The sequence below is a fragment of the Egretta garzetta genome, unplaced genomic scaffold (assembly GCF_000687185.1).
Source record: "Egretta garzetta isolate BGI_Z169 unplaced genomic scaffold, ASM68718v1 scaffold447, whole genome shotgun sequence".
In the NCBI taxonomy this organism is placed as follows: domain Eukaryota; kingdom Metazoa; phylum Chordata; class Aves; order Pelecaniformes; family Ardeidae; genus Egretta; species Egretta garzetta.
The window spans coordinates 2,744,672-2,763,088 of record NW_009260397.1 but is presented as its reverse complement, the minus strand read 5'-3'; the positions used below and the strand labels follow the sequence as shown (position 1 = coordinate 2,763,088).

General features: G+C 39.8%; 1 protein-coding gene across 1 annotated transcript in view; it reads right to left on the bottom strand.

The window, feature by feature from the left end:
* The window catches only part of TMEM132B (transmembrane protein 132B), a 244,248-nt gene that overhangs the window by 64,001 nt on the left and 161,830 nt on the right, over nt 1-18,417 (bottom strand). Inside the window, 1 exon segment of the mRNA XM_009643172.2 lies at nt 13,306-13,492. Within this exon segment, the coding sequence (XP_009641467.2) occupies nt 13,306-13,492 (187 nt within the window).

Below are 18,417 nucleotides of genomic sequence, written 5' to 3'. Positions count from 1 at the left end.
AAGATATTGCCCAGCACCACTTAAGACGCACTCCCTTGTCAGCGCTGGCCCCACTAGGAAGCTCCCGCATCCCACCACCTTGAAGGATGCTCTTCAGAGGTGCCAGGGAGCCAGAGCAGGACTCCTGATACCATCAGGCACCTGAGCGTCTGCTCACTGCTATCACAGTGCCACTGTGCCTCGTCCTCTTGACAACGTAACTGGGCTGACTCAGATGCACACAACTCACTGGAAGTAAACTGTAAATACCCTTCATAAGTATCTGAAAGAGCCACAATTTGCAGAGAGGTGTCTAGCAGAGTTAAAAAACAAGGTCCATTCAAAAATCCCGTGAAGTAACTACCTGTAACTCCTGGTGTCTTAGTAACTTTCAGAAATCCAGCCATGAGATGCTCCTGAAAATCTCATCTCAAATTCTACAAACATGACTTACAGTATTTCACAGTCATAGGGCTATCACACTTCACAGGGCTGGAGTTTTGCTTTTAACATAAATTTCTGGTCCCTAGAAACCACATTTCTGATTTCTGTCGGTGCAGTTAGATTTGAGCTGGCAATCTAGAGGCAAAAAGCTAAACAACCATTACAGCTCCCTATTCTGACACAGAATTTAATGGCACATTTTTCCCTTTGAAATTTGCTCTTCATTAGGTGAGCTTCAAAATGGAGGCTGAAACAATGAGTGTTTTTAACTCTGCAGCAGATCAAATGCATTTTGACATCCATACTCTAAGGAAGCAATGACACACTAATGAAAGACAGAGATCAAATACTCTGTTTGTCACTTAAATCTCTAGCAATATGAAGTACATCAAGCCTGTTAACCCATGCCTGGCACACCAAAATGCTGCAGCATCCAAATGGCTCTGCATTTTCTTCTTATCAAACTTCAATTCTCATGGCTCCTCCTCTTTCGCAGAGCCAAGCCAATACTACAGGAATTAGCTTGCTCCTGACCACAAGATAAAAAACACGAGGAGAAAAGACATGTGCAGGAATGGGGATGAATGAAGTGCAATTTTTGGATTATATTCACTGCCTTTTTCCTCCTACTCTTTACTACAGTCCTACTGGGAGACTGCACAAGCAGCAACAGCAAATACTGCCTGTGATCATTGTGTAAGTCAGGGCAAGGTTCTTCCTCTGCAGGAATTGAGAAGAGAAGGTTTGGGCTCTCTCCCAAGCTCCAGTAGAGGAGTCATGCCAATATTGGTCTCATGGCACTGAGGTTTTGGGCAGTGGCATTCCCAGAAGCTATGGAAAGCAAGCTGGAATGACAAGAGTCACTGCCATTTCAATGCATTTACCAACCCAGAATTAGAAGGTTCCAAAGATTATGCAAAACTCGATTAGCTTCTCCCTGTCCTTGACCACAGATTTCAGCGTGATGCCAACATTCCATCCCTTGAAACTCCCTGGATCCATGTCTTCCCCTAGGCACAGCAGGGAAGGCATTTATTACCTCTCAAATAACTTGGAATGTTGCAACGCCCACTCCTCTCTGCCCTCATCAGTGCTGATGCCCTCACTCCTGCCACCCCCACGAGCGAGTGCTGTCTTCTGCCTTGGCCTGATCTTGGAAGAGCTCACAGCTAAGCACCAACAGTACAAAATGCAGTTTTGCCCTCCAGCTCCATAGAAGGCAGAGTTGTGAAACTGCTAATTCAAGAACTTCGGAACTGAGCAACACAGAATATTCCAGCTAAGCACCAACAGTACAAAATGCAGTTTTGAAACTGCTAATTCAAGAACTTCAGAACTGAGCAACACAGAATATTACAAGGCTGTCCCAAAGCACTGTGTTAAAGTATCTGGATTATCTTAATAAAGCTGTAGCTTAGCATTTGCAGTAAAGCTGAAGCACCTTTGGAAGAAATTTCTTTATACACAATAGCTGCTTATAGGCTACATTACAACTTCTGAAGCTCTCTGATTGCTGCTCTGCTCCATCTTTATGATACTATTTTAATTGAAATAAAAAAAAATAGAAATTACATGTAAAATAATTTCTAAGCCTAATTGATATTGGGGCCATGTAAATAAGAAATAACTACATTAAGGTCAATGCCAGCTTTGAACAAGAGTTGTGTAAAATACAAACGACCGTTTAAAAACAAAAGCTTTCAGTGCAACATGTACATAAGAAATATAGTACAGCATCTGCCTGGCAAGAACATGGTCTGTTTGCATAAGCTAAGAACTATACGTATCACTCATACATGTATACACAATACAAAATTAATTCATGCAGAAGTGACTCAGCTCACTGTGCATCTTATAAATACAGGCTGACAATTAAATAGTCCTAATAAGACTTACTCTCCAGCTAGCAGAACAGCTCAAAAACAAACATAATTTTGTTCATGTGTGCCCATTATATTCATGCACTGATTTAATTAACAGTAATTTCAGTATCTCTGAGATTTCTTCTCTGTTTTACAAATGATGCCCTTTTGATGAGGGCTTTAGTTCAAATTACTGGCCAATCAGCTGTAGACCAAGACTAGAATGCTAAGTTAATTGGCAATAAAACCAGAATGAGCACTCTGGAAAAAATTACAGATGAGCCAAATTATTGGGTAATTGTTAAGGAACAAGAAGAGTCTCATTTTAGGTAGACAAAGTAAAAGCTTTGTAGCTCCCTCCAGCACACTGTGTTCCCCAGGTCTGGGTCCTGTTAATGGTCTGTACCGCTCACAAAAATCACTTCAGGTTGGCTCAGCTCGTACCTCTTGAATCACTCTGTCAAGAGGTTTGCTGTGCCCTTATTCCTGGCCTGCAGGAGGTCTTCCCACCCTTGATAGTCTGTCAAGGGATCCCTCCATCAGCTTGCACTGAACTCCCATGGCAAATTTTTCATGGAGATGGAAGAAGCAAACCTAAAGGAACTGAGGTAACCAAATAGCCCTCCAGAGGCTGCACAGCCGTATCAGCTCAGTAGAAGAGCACCTCTTAGCATTTTCCTCTGCACATTTATTATTGGAACCACTTACTTCTAACAAGAATTTAGTGCCTGTGCATCCTTGGAGATGGTTTTCTAAAAATAGTAACTCTCCACATGGATCAAAGAGACCCGAGATCACTCTGGCTGCAAGAATACCAGGATGCCCTCCTACCCTTGATATATGGAGAGCATGTTAACTCTTCCAAATACAGCTTTATTTAGAAACACCTGACCAAAGATGCTACAGGTATTTGTCAATTAACTCTGAATTACAGTTTCTTTCCAAAGATGGGGGCATGCAGTGCAAAATTCAGGCATCATCAGTTTGATCTTCGGAAAGAAGTATCTCCAGAGCATTACACTTTTAATAAGAAGGCAGGTCAGAAAGAACATAAAAGTGGCAATGCATGCAGGCTCTGTGTCAAAGAGATTAATCACAGGAGCAGGCACAGCACTGACGGGGAGTGGGGGAGGACGAGGCCATGCAGCTTGCCAGGCACAGCCATACGGCGCAGGGAGGAGACGTGCAGTGTTTAAGAGAAAGAGTGGGGAGAGAAGTCCCCTTTATCTCTCCCCAGCAGTCGCTAGCCTGGATGGTCATTAATTAGTTCCAAAACTGCATTTTACAGCAATGACAACAAAGAAAAGCAATGCCAGACTTAGGACATTCCTGGACACATTAGCTAAAGGCAGATGCCAGTGTGGGATTGAAGCAGGCGTTCCCACGGCACAGGCAATTCTGCCCCACTCCTGGTGGGGGAGAGATGGAATTCTTTAAGAGAGAAACATGGGGTATAAAAAGCCAGCTTGCTATGCTGGAAGGGCCTTCATTTCATGGGGTAATCGCTAGCATTCATCCAAACTGCAAACAACTAGCAATATGTGGTAAAATCACTGCAATTTGGTAAGCTTCAGAGTCATTTCCAAGAGGATGATTAGTGGAAAATGCTGCCTTTAGGACTTGAACCTGAGTAGCTTGCAACAGGATCTCTAAGGCACTTGGCATCAGCACTCCCTGCATATTCATTAATGTTTTGGACTATGGTTGTAACAAGTATCAGCAAGTGTATCTAATTTCATGAAAGAAAATTATTGGTTCACAGTGGAATAACATGGTGCTTTTACTCGAGCAGGCATAAAACAGGAGTATGAAATCCCTCATATAATCTCTAGCTATTGTCATTCAATGTTTATCATCCAACACAGTTGAATACAATTCTTATCTTTGATGGATGTGGCACACAATAGCTGTTTTCTTGAGAGTATCATAAATATTAATAGTATTCACAGAGCTTCTTAAAATTTGTCATGTCACATTGCTTTCATGGAAACACTTAAAATGCCATTATTTTTGTCCCACCAATAGCAAATTCTCTTTTGGTTTCTTTCTTTCTTTTTTACCCTCAAAATTAAATGGTAGAGCATGTTTAACTGAGCAGAGGAAAAAAGGGATAATGGTTCACAATGAGCAATTCCAAGACCTAGTTCAGATGCCCAGAATGAGACTGAAAGGGAAAAAATGTGATATCCTTTGGAAAATACAGTCCAGTTAAAACTGAAAGACTTCCTAAAAATGAGGAGATTTGGCTAGAATTTCATTTTCAGAAGAACATCAAGAAAGAAGGCTGACATTATTAAAATGGTCCTACTCTGCCATATTCAGAATGGGACATTTTCACTTAAGAAAAAAAGCTCTTTGTCAAAACTAAATATTTGCATATTTATTTAATCAAGTTTAATCAAACACCTCAGTTCTAAAAGGAAAAAATGTTTTTTCTGTTGTTAAATAATTTTGATCAATCCAAAATAGCTTTTCTGAGTGCCTGTTCACAAGCATGTTGAACACCCCCAGCTTTGCTCCATCAGAGAGAAGCCCACGTGGGCATCCCTCGTGACACACGCTCCCCACACATTTCTCTTCCAGTGTATTTCAGAGTCAGCGCCTTCCCCTGGATCAAACTTAATAAAGTCTTCAGTGGTTTGTATGTTGGCTGATATGTTTCAAGAAATCCTTTAAAATTTCATCTTTCTCCATAAAACTCACCCTGTGGTTGTCAGAACAGCCTTACAACACAAAACCATTTAATTCCCTATGACAATTAATTTGAAGATGGTAATAATTGCAGAAGATACTATCTCTGCTAGAGACATAAAACACTCGCTATGGGCATGGGAAATATAATAATACAAAAGAATTTCTTTTTTCTTATTCTGTGCTCTCTCCACAGTAGTTAATTTGTTTTGAGTTTAAAATCAATCCTTCCAGTGTGGGGTTTTAGGAAGGCTCAAGGCCTCAATCCCATTAATTAATGTTAAAATTCACACTGAAATCTGTGATCTGGGAGTCATAGATTCTGGTTTTATTTAAAAAAAAATCTTGATAATCCCTGATATTTCTGGGATGAAGATCTGCTCTATATTGAATTCACTTTTAAGTATTTTTCCTGTGAAATCATGAATTTTGTGAATGAAAAAATAATGTTCTGTGCAGTTCACTTTGCATGTAAAGTAAAATAGAGGTGCTCTGTATAATTTAAAGGGAACTGGAAGGCCAAAGGTCAAAATGATTTCAAGTAAGAAATATGCATTAAGTGCAATGGATAAACACTATGGGACCTTTTGCACATAAATACATTTTAAACAACCTCTAAAAATATATACTTCATCTGGGTTTGTTAGAAATGACGGATCCTATTCTGATATTTTTTACCCTCCAGGATTAAGTGTTCTGGGGTTTTATAACTGACCCCAGAGAGAGTGAAGAAAAGAGGCTGCTAAAGCTTGACATTTTCTTAGTTTAGTTTAAGGTGAAGGTAAGCTGCTTTCTAAGTCTGGGTTAATATCCATCTTGGCATGAATGTGCTCCTTTAATTAGTGTCTGAATATAAGCTATATTGCCAATACCAGACATGATTTCTGTAGGAAAAATAAATTCTTTAAAGGTTTTGTTTGGTTTTTTTTAAACACTCCCTTTTTGATAGCTGGATTCAACAGCGTTCTATGTAGGAACACGGACACTCAAATTCACATTAATACAGACATCTTTTAACTTGTACTGAATTAAAATGAATGCACAGAAGAAATCTTTTCCCCAAAGAAGGGCACAGGAATCGTCATGAATGAAAGCCGTGGCAGAATCTGAATAATGGAAGAGGACGTAATCTCAGCAGACTCATAGACAAAAGCTACGAAACAGGAGAAGTTGTACTAGGAAACACATGATTTCTAAACTTTAAACTGCTTATTTGACCAGAGGGTCACACAGGCATTGCTCAGCATGGAGAATCACTTGCAGACCACAGCTGGATGTGGATGCTTGTGGATCTGTCTTGAGTTTGTGCCATGGCCTCAGCTTGCTTGAGGGCTTGCATATGGAGACTACTGTTCTCCAGGCATGCGACAGCATTCCCAGCACAATCCAAGCACCCAAGTCCTGTCTCTTTTATGCAGGGCAGACAAACCCAAATATTTTAGAGAGGATTTTTTATTTAGTCAATAATTTTTGGAAAATCTTCCCACAAAAATATTTTACATTTTTAATCAAACCTTTAAGCTGGAAAGGCACGCAGCCCTTACTGGGAAAGATATATCAGAATACGACAGCAGTGGACTCTCCATGAATAAGAAGAGCGCAAGGCCATGCCATCTCCTCTGCAAATGGGGATTTGGTGGCATTCATTCCAAACTGTGTTTACCATCCTATTCTTCACCAGATACTCAGCAGTTAAAATACATCTCTTAAAGATCTTGGTCTTTACTTTGACTAAGTTCCTGGTTGCCTAGGAACTCTCTAGAAGACCTGGATTTTTCTTTTTTTTTATTATTTTTCCCCAACTGTTAGTTAGATAACAGATTAATCCCACCAGATTTCTTTCTGACAGAAACCTGGATGACAGGCTCAGAGCTGGTGAAGTGTTTGCTTCTTGTACCCCAGGAGTCAGATTCCACTGACTACCTTGCTAGCAGCAACTTTCCATAACTACAGAAATTGCAGGCAATATCTATTTAGATCAAGAGAGACAACTGTGAGAATTGTATCACCACTGGATAGAACAGAATTATCTGTACTACAGTTTCTACAATTAGCAGGACATACACTTCCAGTTTGTGAAATTATTATATCTCAAGATTATTATATTAAGACAAATGAAGGCATCCAGTTTAGATCCAACTTTACAAATGTTCTGACAGATGTGCTAGATGCCTAAAACACACCTTCGGATGCATTAGAAAACAATCAGATTCACAACTTGCATGCCAGTCGATGCCATAAAACTAATTTTAAAATAATTACCTGCAGTGTTTATAGTTAGTAATTGTAATATCAGAAGGCAGATTCTTTTCCTGATACTCAGTAACAAAACAAAATAGTGGAAGCAAAAAGAGCTTCAAATGTGGTTGTGTTCCACTTCCTCACCTTGATCTGTTATTCTACTCAACACGATGAAAATGGATCACCTTTCTACTTTTTGGGACATTAGTTCCACATGTTAATCTGTGCACCAGACGTTGGGAGAATCAATTATCAGAGACATTTATTGTCAAAAAGCAAGCAAGATAAGCCTCACAGGAGCAAACATTTTCATCTGACACTCAGTACATTGTGGAACGTTAAACTGAAGAGCCAGGCCCAGATCCTCAGAGGTATTTAGGGATGTGTTTGTTGTCCTGCAAGGGTGCAGTAAGCTCAAGCTAGAAGCCTGGATGCTATCTCCACATTAGCCACCTCAGTACGGTGTTCAGTCTCATTCATTTTCTATAGGTAAAATTTCTCAACAGTTTTTTATCTTAAAGGCTTATGGCATAAACTTAGATAAAATTAAGTATTTCTTCCACTCTTCTCCAAAGAAACCTCCAGGATTCAAATATTCTGGCTTCTAAATAGGCCTTAAATTAAGGGAGTAATCCTCCCATCCATGCATTTTTACGTGAATTAAATCGGCTTAAATAGTTATGCACAGCTTTAGGTGATAAAACAGCATTTACATTCTTCAAAGCCACTCATCTGTGCTGTCATTAGCTCTCAACAGTATAAATCCTACCTCTTTTCTAACCCAAACAGTTTTTAGAGATAATAAGCAATAGTATTGTAGGATTTTTAAAAATGTTTTTAAAAGTACCTTTAGGAGTATGAAAATTGAGTTACAAATCATTCAGAAACAGGTAAAAATGAGTAAGAGTGACTTCATTTCCATTTAATTTTCCATTCTCATCAAGCTTGGTTTATTCAGGTCTGATTAATTAATGCCTGTAAAGTATTCTGAAAACATAAACCACTACATAAATACTAAATAATAATAGAGTACTTAAGGAAAAAATAATTTTTTAATTTGCATGGAGTGTTTGGAATTAGCATTTATTTATTTTCCCTATGTAAGCAGGCCCATCCAATCCCTTTTAGCTATCAGAAAATGTTCTAGCAGTTACAGGACAATGGATCTTCACATATTTTATGAATCACAGTTCACAGAAAATTAATTTAGAATAACTTGCAAAGTTGTACGCATGCACACACACACAGAAGGTTTTCATTCATTTTCAAATTCACTTTCCCTCCTAACCCGAACCTAGCTGCACTGCTTCCAGGATTAGAACAGCAGCACTCCGAAGGATTTCAGAGGTTGCTACACTTCGAGCTTTGCGTTTTCTCAGCCTGTTGTCCAAAGAACTTAGAATTTCATTGACCACTCCTAAAGCAGTCTGAGAAAAAGTAACTAAGAAAGAATCATTCATTTCCCCACAAACTTCTATCTGGGTATCTTATGACACGTTGTCTCAATACGTATTTCTATACCTCTACAGCTATACAAGAGGACGATTATGCATATATCCGATTTTCATACTCAGAAGGGGTGAATTTCCCAATCTAGCCTCATCTACAGAAACAAAACCTTCCAGGACCAAAACACAAGCTATTGGTATAAGCACTCTGGGAGGTCAGTTAGTTTATAAAACAAAGACTGGGCAGGATAGGTACCTGAGGCTGGCAATCCTGTCTGATCATCTTAGCATAACTCATGTTGAATACTAGACAAAATAAACAATCTGTTTCTAAAATGGTGTAAAACGCACACAGCAATACCATCTGGGATCAGATCGTAGGTGAGGCTGGAAACGGTGCCAGGGAGACAATAAGCGCTTTGCACTCTGAATTCATTTTGAACCGGTGCTCTGGTCACCTGCTAAGAGGTAATAAGGCCACGTTTGGACTAAACGAAAACTGGGGGGGTTGTGTGATTGGGAGGGGGGAAACAGGCTGAAAGATGCAGTCTCCCCTCTTATGACTTTTGACGCCTCAAAAGATTTCTCAGGTAAAACTGAATGTGTTTTCCCATACGACTTTGGCTGTACGCACACAGACTGAGTCGCTTCCTTTTCCACACTCTTCTCAGCAGCTGGGAATGATGGCAATGCCGTTATAGCTTAACGAGAGCATTCCCCACTATGTTCCTCTATAATAAGTGCTATAGGGCTGAAGCCTTTCAGCAGGCATCTGATTTACAGGCAGAGACATAAGAACACCTCCACAAAGAAAGCCAACCCTTACAGCAGCGGTAGGGTTATCGCAGCTGTCACCCAAATCAGCTCCTGAGAGGGGTGTAGGCTGCATGTGATTGGGATCACCCGTCTTGGTATTTTCTCTTTCCTTTGCCGTGCCAGCCAGGGATGGCCTGCATTCCCACGGCATCCTCTCTGTGCACTTTCCCACTGTACACAGTCTATATTGGTCACCCAGAAGTAGACATACATCCTAAGTTACTGGACTGTGCTGTTTCCATCTGGTTGCAGTTCCCTTGGAAATCCCAACTGTCTGGCCCTGTGCAGTTGTTGAAACTGGATCTTTCAATTAGAAGGCGCTTAAGGATTTGGGGAGAACTGTCAGGTGATGCAGAAAGTGGGCTCTCTTTCTGTATGAAATTTTGTTTTATTTTCTCTCATTAGTGCAAATGTTTTTTTTTTTATTTACATATTTTGCATGCACAGAATTTGGCAGTAAGTAACACTGAGATTTATTATATGGACGATCATTCAAATTCAGATGGAGAGTTTGGGAGGAGTTCTCAATATTCCAAGACTGTATTTTAGTCCGCTGCTGAAAAGTATGCAACCCCACCCAAAAAACCCAGTATTTTCACAGTTAGCATACAGGAGGAAGAAAGGTTGGTTTTGCTACTCTGAGTATTTCTACTTTTCTCACAGGCTAACAAGCTTCCAATTACTTCCTAATGTCTCTATCAAGGCTTTAAAATCTCTGTTCCTTTTTAGTCACAGCATACAGGCATCACAGTTTATCATAATATGCTTTCACTGAGTTATGGCGAATAACCTCCTCTCAGGAGCAGGGTAAGAGCAGGCACCGAGCACAGTTGATGGGTGCTACCCTGGCCAGGATTTCACCTGTAGACTCTCCCTGGCCCTGCTTCCTTCTGTGCATCTCAAACCAGTACTTATTAATGCATGGCTGATTTGATACCAAAGGACTAGCCAGAAATAATCTGCAATATCAATTCATTACAGCAAGATTGTCTGCTAATAAGGAGCTATTTTTTGCTACATAATGTGCAAAAATCAGCTGTATCTTCACTTAGAAAAAACCAAAAGCAAAAAACCGAAAAGAAATGCCTTTCAAGCTTGCTACCAAATATAAACATTAAGAACACAAGATGTGATGTTGAGGGCTTCATAAACTCACTAAAGCAAAAAATCAGCTCTTTTCATCAGGCTATTATTCAAATGTTACCATGCAGTCTACCATATCTTTATCTACAAAAAAAAGCAAGCTAGTAATGAGAAAAATATCCCCACCACTATCTCCAGAGTCACCACAAAGTAATGACAGAATAAATTCTCTGGGGGCTCTTTCGATTTTCTCCTGTTTAAGAAAGTAGCATGGAAAACGAAGATAAACTCATGACCAACTGCAGCAACACAACAGCGATATTCCAAACCATATGGAAGAGGGTGTCTCTATATTAAAAGAACCAAAGTGGCCTACAAAAAGAGATCCATGCATGAAAGTTAATTTTTATTTTGCAGGATTTCACAGCTAATTGCTCATCCAGTAAGCTCTTACTGAATCTAGATCAGTCTTCTTACTGGAAAGAAATTTTTCCTCTTCATGACACAGAGATGCACTTCTTCATGCAAATGCTGGTGTCATTAGCACTGAACCACCATGAGATTTTGGTAATACCATCAAAATGTTCCCTCTTGCAAATCAAGGACTAAATGTTTTGCTCAAACTTTAAACTCTCCAAGGAATTCTATGTTTTCACCTGTAAATATTCAATGCTTATGATGAAAGAGTGGATACACTGAAAAGGAACAGCAAAGTGATTTACATTCAGTGCAACGGCAAAGGCATGGAAACACACTGGTTTCTGGACCCTTCCCTTCTGTGGTGCTCTTCTGGGGGACCGAGGTCCAGGAGATGACAAAGCTCTCCTTTACAGATACCACCAGCACTCAGAGGGAGACTGCCTTACCAATGAGCCAGGCCAATCTTGAAGAGGAATGACCGTTAAATTGCATTTAGTTCAACGAGGAACTCTGGGGCCTGGGAACACGTTTCTCTGAACAACGCAGGATGATGCATTAGAGCAATTATTTTTTGCTCCCGACTAGGCAATGCAGTGCCAGAACCTGCACCAGTTAGTGACTGTTAATGAAGCCGCACTGCAAACTGGCAAACATAAGGGAAAGAAATGCAAATACAAGCTGTTGTTCCTGCTATTGCTGTCATCAATTCTCCTATTGGCCTTGGGCCAAGCCAGTCAAGGATGCTCACATGCAACAGCATAGTAATAGCCCAGGAGATCCCCATTTAAAGACTAAGGTCATAAATTCACAAAAGAAGGTTTTTGCTTTACTCCATGGTCAGTGGAGACAAAGTGTCAGAGATGAGACTAGCTCCACTTTGAACTCAGGTTCAGCCTCAGATTTTGTCCAAGGACATTTAGAGACAGCTGAAGTGGCCAACATCTGTCGTAACTGCACAGACATTAAGTGAAACCCCGGTAAAACCCTGGCAGAGAGAGCAGCAAAGCTCTGATCCAACATTCACAATGGGCTTTTGGGTTGGATTCACTTTTCTTTTACATCTGTGCTGCTCTGCATGGCACAAACTCCATGCTATCCATTTGAAACTAGCAACACTATGTGCAAGACTGTTCATGCACCACATTCTGTCAGTATTATATCTGATTCACCATTATTACTTGATAACATTTTGTCCACACAATTAGAGTTTTGTTTCATCTCCTACATGCTTCAAAAAAAAAGCACTAGAAGAAAATTCTCTATTGACTTTTCTGCATACGATTTCTCCCCCATCACTGGGCTGCCAGTGAGTGTAGCCTTTGGCAGCATGAACTGAAAATTAAAATGAATTAGGGTCTTATTTACCTTTACAAGCATTTTTCCATGCTTCCATCCTAGTAGGAGAAGCTAGTGGTCATGCAGAGGAAAACGCCAATATTTGTTGGTTACATGGTGTAATAGAAAGAAAACCAGCACAGATCAACTCAGAAAAGAAGGGCAAATGTTCATGAGAAGTAAACAAAAATTACCAGAGTGTTTCTGAGGGAACTGACGTAACATCCAGGCTCTCTGGCTGTTTCTCTAGTTTTACACCAGAATATCCCCACTGAAATCACTGGTCATGTGTAAGCTTAAAGCTCTAGTACTGAAAAGTCCATCAGACCCCAACATAGACTAAAGGTCTCTCCTAGAAAAGGTGCGTTTGATTTTAGAATGAAATATTTGCATTTTTTAAATAAACCATCAGCTTCAAGCTTTCTGCACACGTACACCTTAAACCCTGCCTGGAAAATATGGCTGATACATAGATCTTCAGAAAGGAGTTTGTCCTTTCTCTGTAACTCAAAACGGACCTTTTATTAAAATGACATTTTGCAGCTCACTAGACTGTGCGGCTCTTTGGGGAAAAGCAAAGCAGAAAACAGTCCAGTTGTTTGGTTTAGCAATGAAGTTTCCCGCACATGCATGCTAATTTATTTCATTGAAAATGTCCCAACTAATTGCAACATTTACCCTTAGAGCACATGCATGGCGGTCGCATTAATACACCAGAAGACAATGGCTCCAAAGGAGCTATTACCATGTACCAGGCCAATAATCCACAAACGGTAAAGGATTTTCACAAAAGACTCAAATGGTTTCCAAGGAGCCATTATGGCATATCAGGTAAATAAAATATTATTGAAATGTATTTTTTGCATTTAAATCACTTGCAGCAGGTGCATAGGAAGTAGCATATAATAAAATGGTTCACGTTCCCTTGAATACTAATGAGAAACAACGGAAACGTTTAGTAAAAAGAAGCAGCAGCAAGTTCTTACCATCGCAAGAGGAACAATTCCCACAAACATTGTTCGGCTGACAAAGATCTCGGAGACCACCAGTTCGCTCACGGAGTCATCTCGAGGGTATTCCACTTGCCAGGTAATTTGCTGGGCCCCTGCCAGGCTGCTAGTGTTGTCAATCTCAAAGTCCATCTGCAGGATCTCATAGGAGGACATGTTTGCTCTGAAAAAAAAACCAAAAGTGCCCACAAGATCAATAGGATGTGAATAACAAAATATATTCCAATTTCTCTTTTCCATTCACCAGATTTACCACTGAATTCAACATGCAGACTTGAAGACACCGACAGAAACCTAAATCAAACTCACCCTGGGCAATAGCTATACTTTATAGATAAGGTGACACTATATCTTTCACTTTCCTGAGATGGAGGCATTTTTCCCATTAAACTCAGGCATTCATTCTCAGTAATCACAATGAACTTACAGAATAAGTCCCAAACCCTGGGAACTGCATTGCACAGATGTTGCTATATTATTTAATACAGGATTATTATAATTTTGCTGCTGAAAATACTGATGCTCCAAAACAACAGAATACTTGGCCGTTCCTCATGCTATATCAGAAATGAGCTCTTCAGGGTGGGGGAGGGAAGTCTTTCAAACTCAAACTTGTCTTTATCTCAGTGAAAAAATGGATTTTCAGAATTACACATGACAAAAAATAGGGGGTAGATTATCATTATTTTCAATTCATGAAAACATTCTTCTCGTCAGTAGTGCAGACTTCTAATTATATGGTGATCATTAAATATTTCTCATCTGGAAATAAAATTTTAAAGGTAAAGAAATGGCTGTAAATGCATAGCATTCAGAACTGTATTTAGAAATTACTTCTGCTTCTTTTAGCACTCTCCTCTGGTCCAACACTATGTAAATATTAATAATTAATCCTCAGGTTAGAAAGACAGATCTTATCTTCATGTTACAGAGAAGAAAACAGACACCAAGATTTAACCAACAGCACTCGGTATACCCACAGCAGGGACCTATTTAGAAAACAGACCTTTGCTCATCCAGCACTTTACTTCCACAAAAACTAAGGTACTTTACAAAGCAGGATACAATTTCCTGCCCCAGTTTCCCAGACAGACACCTGCAGTGTGGAGACCTGATGCAGCTTACAAAACACAGAGGCGGGATGGAAAGGCAGCTAACCTGACTGCAGACCCAGCTGCCTAATCGTATTCCATTGAAGAGACCACCGATTTTACCAATATTACTGAAGTTTCAGGGTATGTGTTCATAAAATAGGTTAAAATCCCAATTTGCAGCATGTTAGGCCATTCTGTAACGAGTTGAATGTGCTCTTATTGCGAGCATGAGATAGCTTGTTCCCAACCTAGGGATGTGTCCTGTGCATGCAGGCACCCCTCAGTATCGACCCTCCCTCTGTAATTTCATCCTCCGTCCCATCCCACGGTATGTTATTTGTGTGCCCTTATCCTAAAGTAGTGACTCCCAAGAGCTGTGTTCATAGAAAGTTTTAGCCTGCTGCTGCAAACAACAGAGACTTAAAACATCCTTTTCCTCTTCCCAACTGCACAGAGGCAAAATCTGTTTTTGCCATATGTTTTTGAAGGCTCATTGTAAAGGAAAAAAATCTGAACAGGAATTATTGATTTTCATGTTTTCTTTCTGACAACAAACAACACAAACATATGCTTCAATGCCTGGAGGATAAATATTTTCCATGCTGACAGAAGATAATATCCACCTCCAGGCAAAACTAGAAGCTATTAAGGCATCTTTTGGGTGGCCAACCAGACAATCAGCAAAAATCTTTTAAGACAAATCCTATTACACAATACTAGGGATGTAATTAAACCACTTCTGTTAAAAACATAACCACTGTGGGCACCACAATGGGGTACTTAACTTCATAGTTTTCTGTGTATCACTTCTGGCAGTTTGTTTTATCTAAATTACATAAAATTAATTTGCTCACAACACAGAAATAAAATTTAGAGGTGAGCTCTACTCTAACTACGGATCTAGATATTGGGCCTGTCAGGGAACGTTTAGATCTGCAATTTCGGTTCAATCTGTTCAAGTTGATAGTTGCCACTCACAAAAACACCCACAAGTGGTTTCAAATTTGGAACAAAACCACTGGTGGAGGGTTTTGCTTTAGATTCACCGCATAAATAGTATGTCAGGTTAGTCTGCACTGATAAATCATTCCACGTGGCCCACTGACTGGCACTTCTTTGAGCTTGGTCCATCATGCCTTCAGTTATTCCTCTCCTGTTTTCTTTTCTACACATCCAAAAAGTAACCATAATAGCGGTTTTATATTTTTAAGACAGACTGGGATTCAGATCTCCCCAAGAAAAGCATGTGTGTGTCTTGCCTATATAGCAAGCTGAAGTAATAGCCAGGGAGTAAAACGACTCTTGTGCCTGTAAATATGCAAAGACCTTCACCGCATCCTTAGCGCAGCTGTATAGTTATAAAAGACATAAGTTTCATTTAAAGACAGACATGGTTATACGCTGCTGGATTAGAAATGAGTCTCTGTGCATCTAGAAAAGAGCAGCAACTCACATACATAAATCTTCCTCAGATCAAACTAATATTAACATATGAACTGAAGCGAAGCTGACTTCCCAGGTCTCCCAGGACTCAGGACTTCCTAGGTCCTGGTTCCAAAGAGAATCCTTATCATCAGCTGCAAGAACAACATGGCTTGTCAAACGTTTTCTGCTTTGTCTCAGAAGCAAATCATGTAGCATGACATATTAATATTGATTAAAAAAGGATCCACTTCTTTTCATTTGAACTTTTGCTGAAGCAGATGGACATACTGTATCTAATCATCTTTTACTTACGGAGTTTCTCCAGTGAGCGTATAGCTTTAGCAAACCAGAATTCAACTTTCTGGACTCCTTTATTCACCAGCAGGTTTCCATTTACCTTCGGAACAGCAGGTCAATGAATTTTCTCTGAAATTATGGTCTCCCTTTCTTCCTCTTTAGGACAAAGATTCAGCCTTCAAGCAATGCCAAGTGTTACAGTATCTGGGACACAGAGTACTCCAGGGACTAATCCACCCTTGTTGTTCTGAGTCTCTTCCCAGGTTACAACTATAACGAACCATGATAAAACCTGAAAAGTGAATTTCTTTCTTGCTCAGACTAGTGCCTTCCTACTGGCTGCTGCATCTCTTTATCCTATGGGGGCTTCTTTCCTAGTGGGACGATCAGTACTATATTCATAATTCTTGCCATTCATTAACCATCCTCTGTAATACCGTGTGGGAGACTACTGCCTTTTTCTGCTGAAATTGATGGAGGTTGCTAAAGTAAAACCAGAGATAAAATAAACCATAATCAAGACCTTAAAGGTTAGCATTTACTTATGTCAGCACCATTAGCTGATAAATCCACAACGCAACACCTGTATCTAAATTTCTGTCCTGGCTATGCAGCATTACACTATAACCCCTTTTAAAAGGAGATTTTCCAGCCTGCCATGGCAAAACTTCAGCTTTTAGTCTGATTTGTAGCTGGTGGCCAATATGTCGGTCCTTGTAGTCACTGTCAATCTGCAACTGCCTGGTGAAGACAAAACGCTACCAGTGGGAAAATCCACCAGCAGAGAAGACGACGACTGTAACTCATGCTGTTATCAGCCATTAAATCCCACTAAAACAAACTTTATCCTATAAAGATTTTTCAGCTTTTTCTTGAGGCTTATTCCATTTTTCTCTTAAATAAGTTTGCACTATTGGGAAGAGTTTGATGGAATCCAAGGACTATAAATCACTTCTCCTTTCCACATCTTTCTTCTCTTTTTAGTTAAGTATTTCTATTGTCCAGTGAAGTCTTTTCCCAGTTTAGAAGGATTTTGCCAAACCCTAGTTTAGAGGAGCAATAAAAAATAAAAAGTCAAAATTACTTTTATAAAAAAAGATTATTTCCTGCAAGCACAAGGAAAAGACCTTATAATTTTAGGCAGCTGGCATGCTTGCTAATAAGTCCATTTCTATGGAAATGAGTTCATAACTATTAATTTTGCCTGCTCCTGATCTATTCTTGATGAGCCTTTCAAATTTAGAAAAGCGCTTCATGATTCTCTCAATTTGGTAATTACTAACTCCCTTTGATGAATCCAGCCCAGTGTTTCAGACATGAGACATTCATTACACATTTTTCTTTCTGGTGAGAGGAGAAAAAGAAACCATGGGCTTGGATTTATTTCCTCTCACAAACTCCAGTAAGTAGGCCCTCTTCTTCAACTTGCAATTTATAATCCTATTTGTGTACTTTCACAAACCTGCCTCTGCTATGTACTAGAAGAACCGCCAAACCCTTGAGATTTCTGCACAATGTCCTGTTGTCTAGCCTCATATATATAGAATGCATTCAAATCAGGTCCCCAACAGCCCAGTCAAGCTTTGTAACATATACAGACTTCGCTCTGCACCCAGCAGTTAGTAGGCATGGTTGTAATCCCAACCTGGAACAGAGTTTTAGCACAGAATGGTAAATCCATGCCAAACAAAGCCAAGTCTAGCTCCAACCAACTCCAGAATAAGAAGAGTTAATCAGGACAGGAAAACTTTGCTAAGTCCCAGAACTTTCCTGCATTGGACACATCCAGGTGGGCAGCCATAGGCATGCAGAGCCCTACTGCCTTGCTCAGCTTGTCAAATTGAACCTGAAGTATTTCTTCTGGGTGTACATTAAGCCATAAAGGAGCGAGCACTCCACCCAGAGGCAGAGCCTCTCCTCAGTTAAGAAAACTCTCCCAGTGGAACAAATCACAGGCTGCACAAACCATCATAAAAATAAGGCTTAGGTTTCAAGCGCTCCCAAACATCTTAGAGAACTCTTGCATTACTGCATTTGGTTGCTTTGTAAAGATTCACCCTGTATTGGAGGGCTATCTATCATCCTACCTGGCTACATACATTCTGATTGATTTTCTTCCTGAATTCGCTAGTGTATGCGAACAGCAGGAAAAAAAAAAAAACCAAAACACTTTGAATCTAAAAAAAAAAATCCAATAACAGATTTTGTTTCTCTACGTTTATTACCTTATGAAGTATTATATGGAACTGCATAGGTGTTGTTTGGGGTTTTT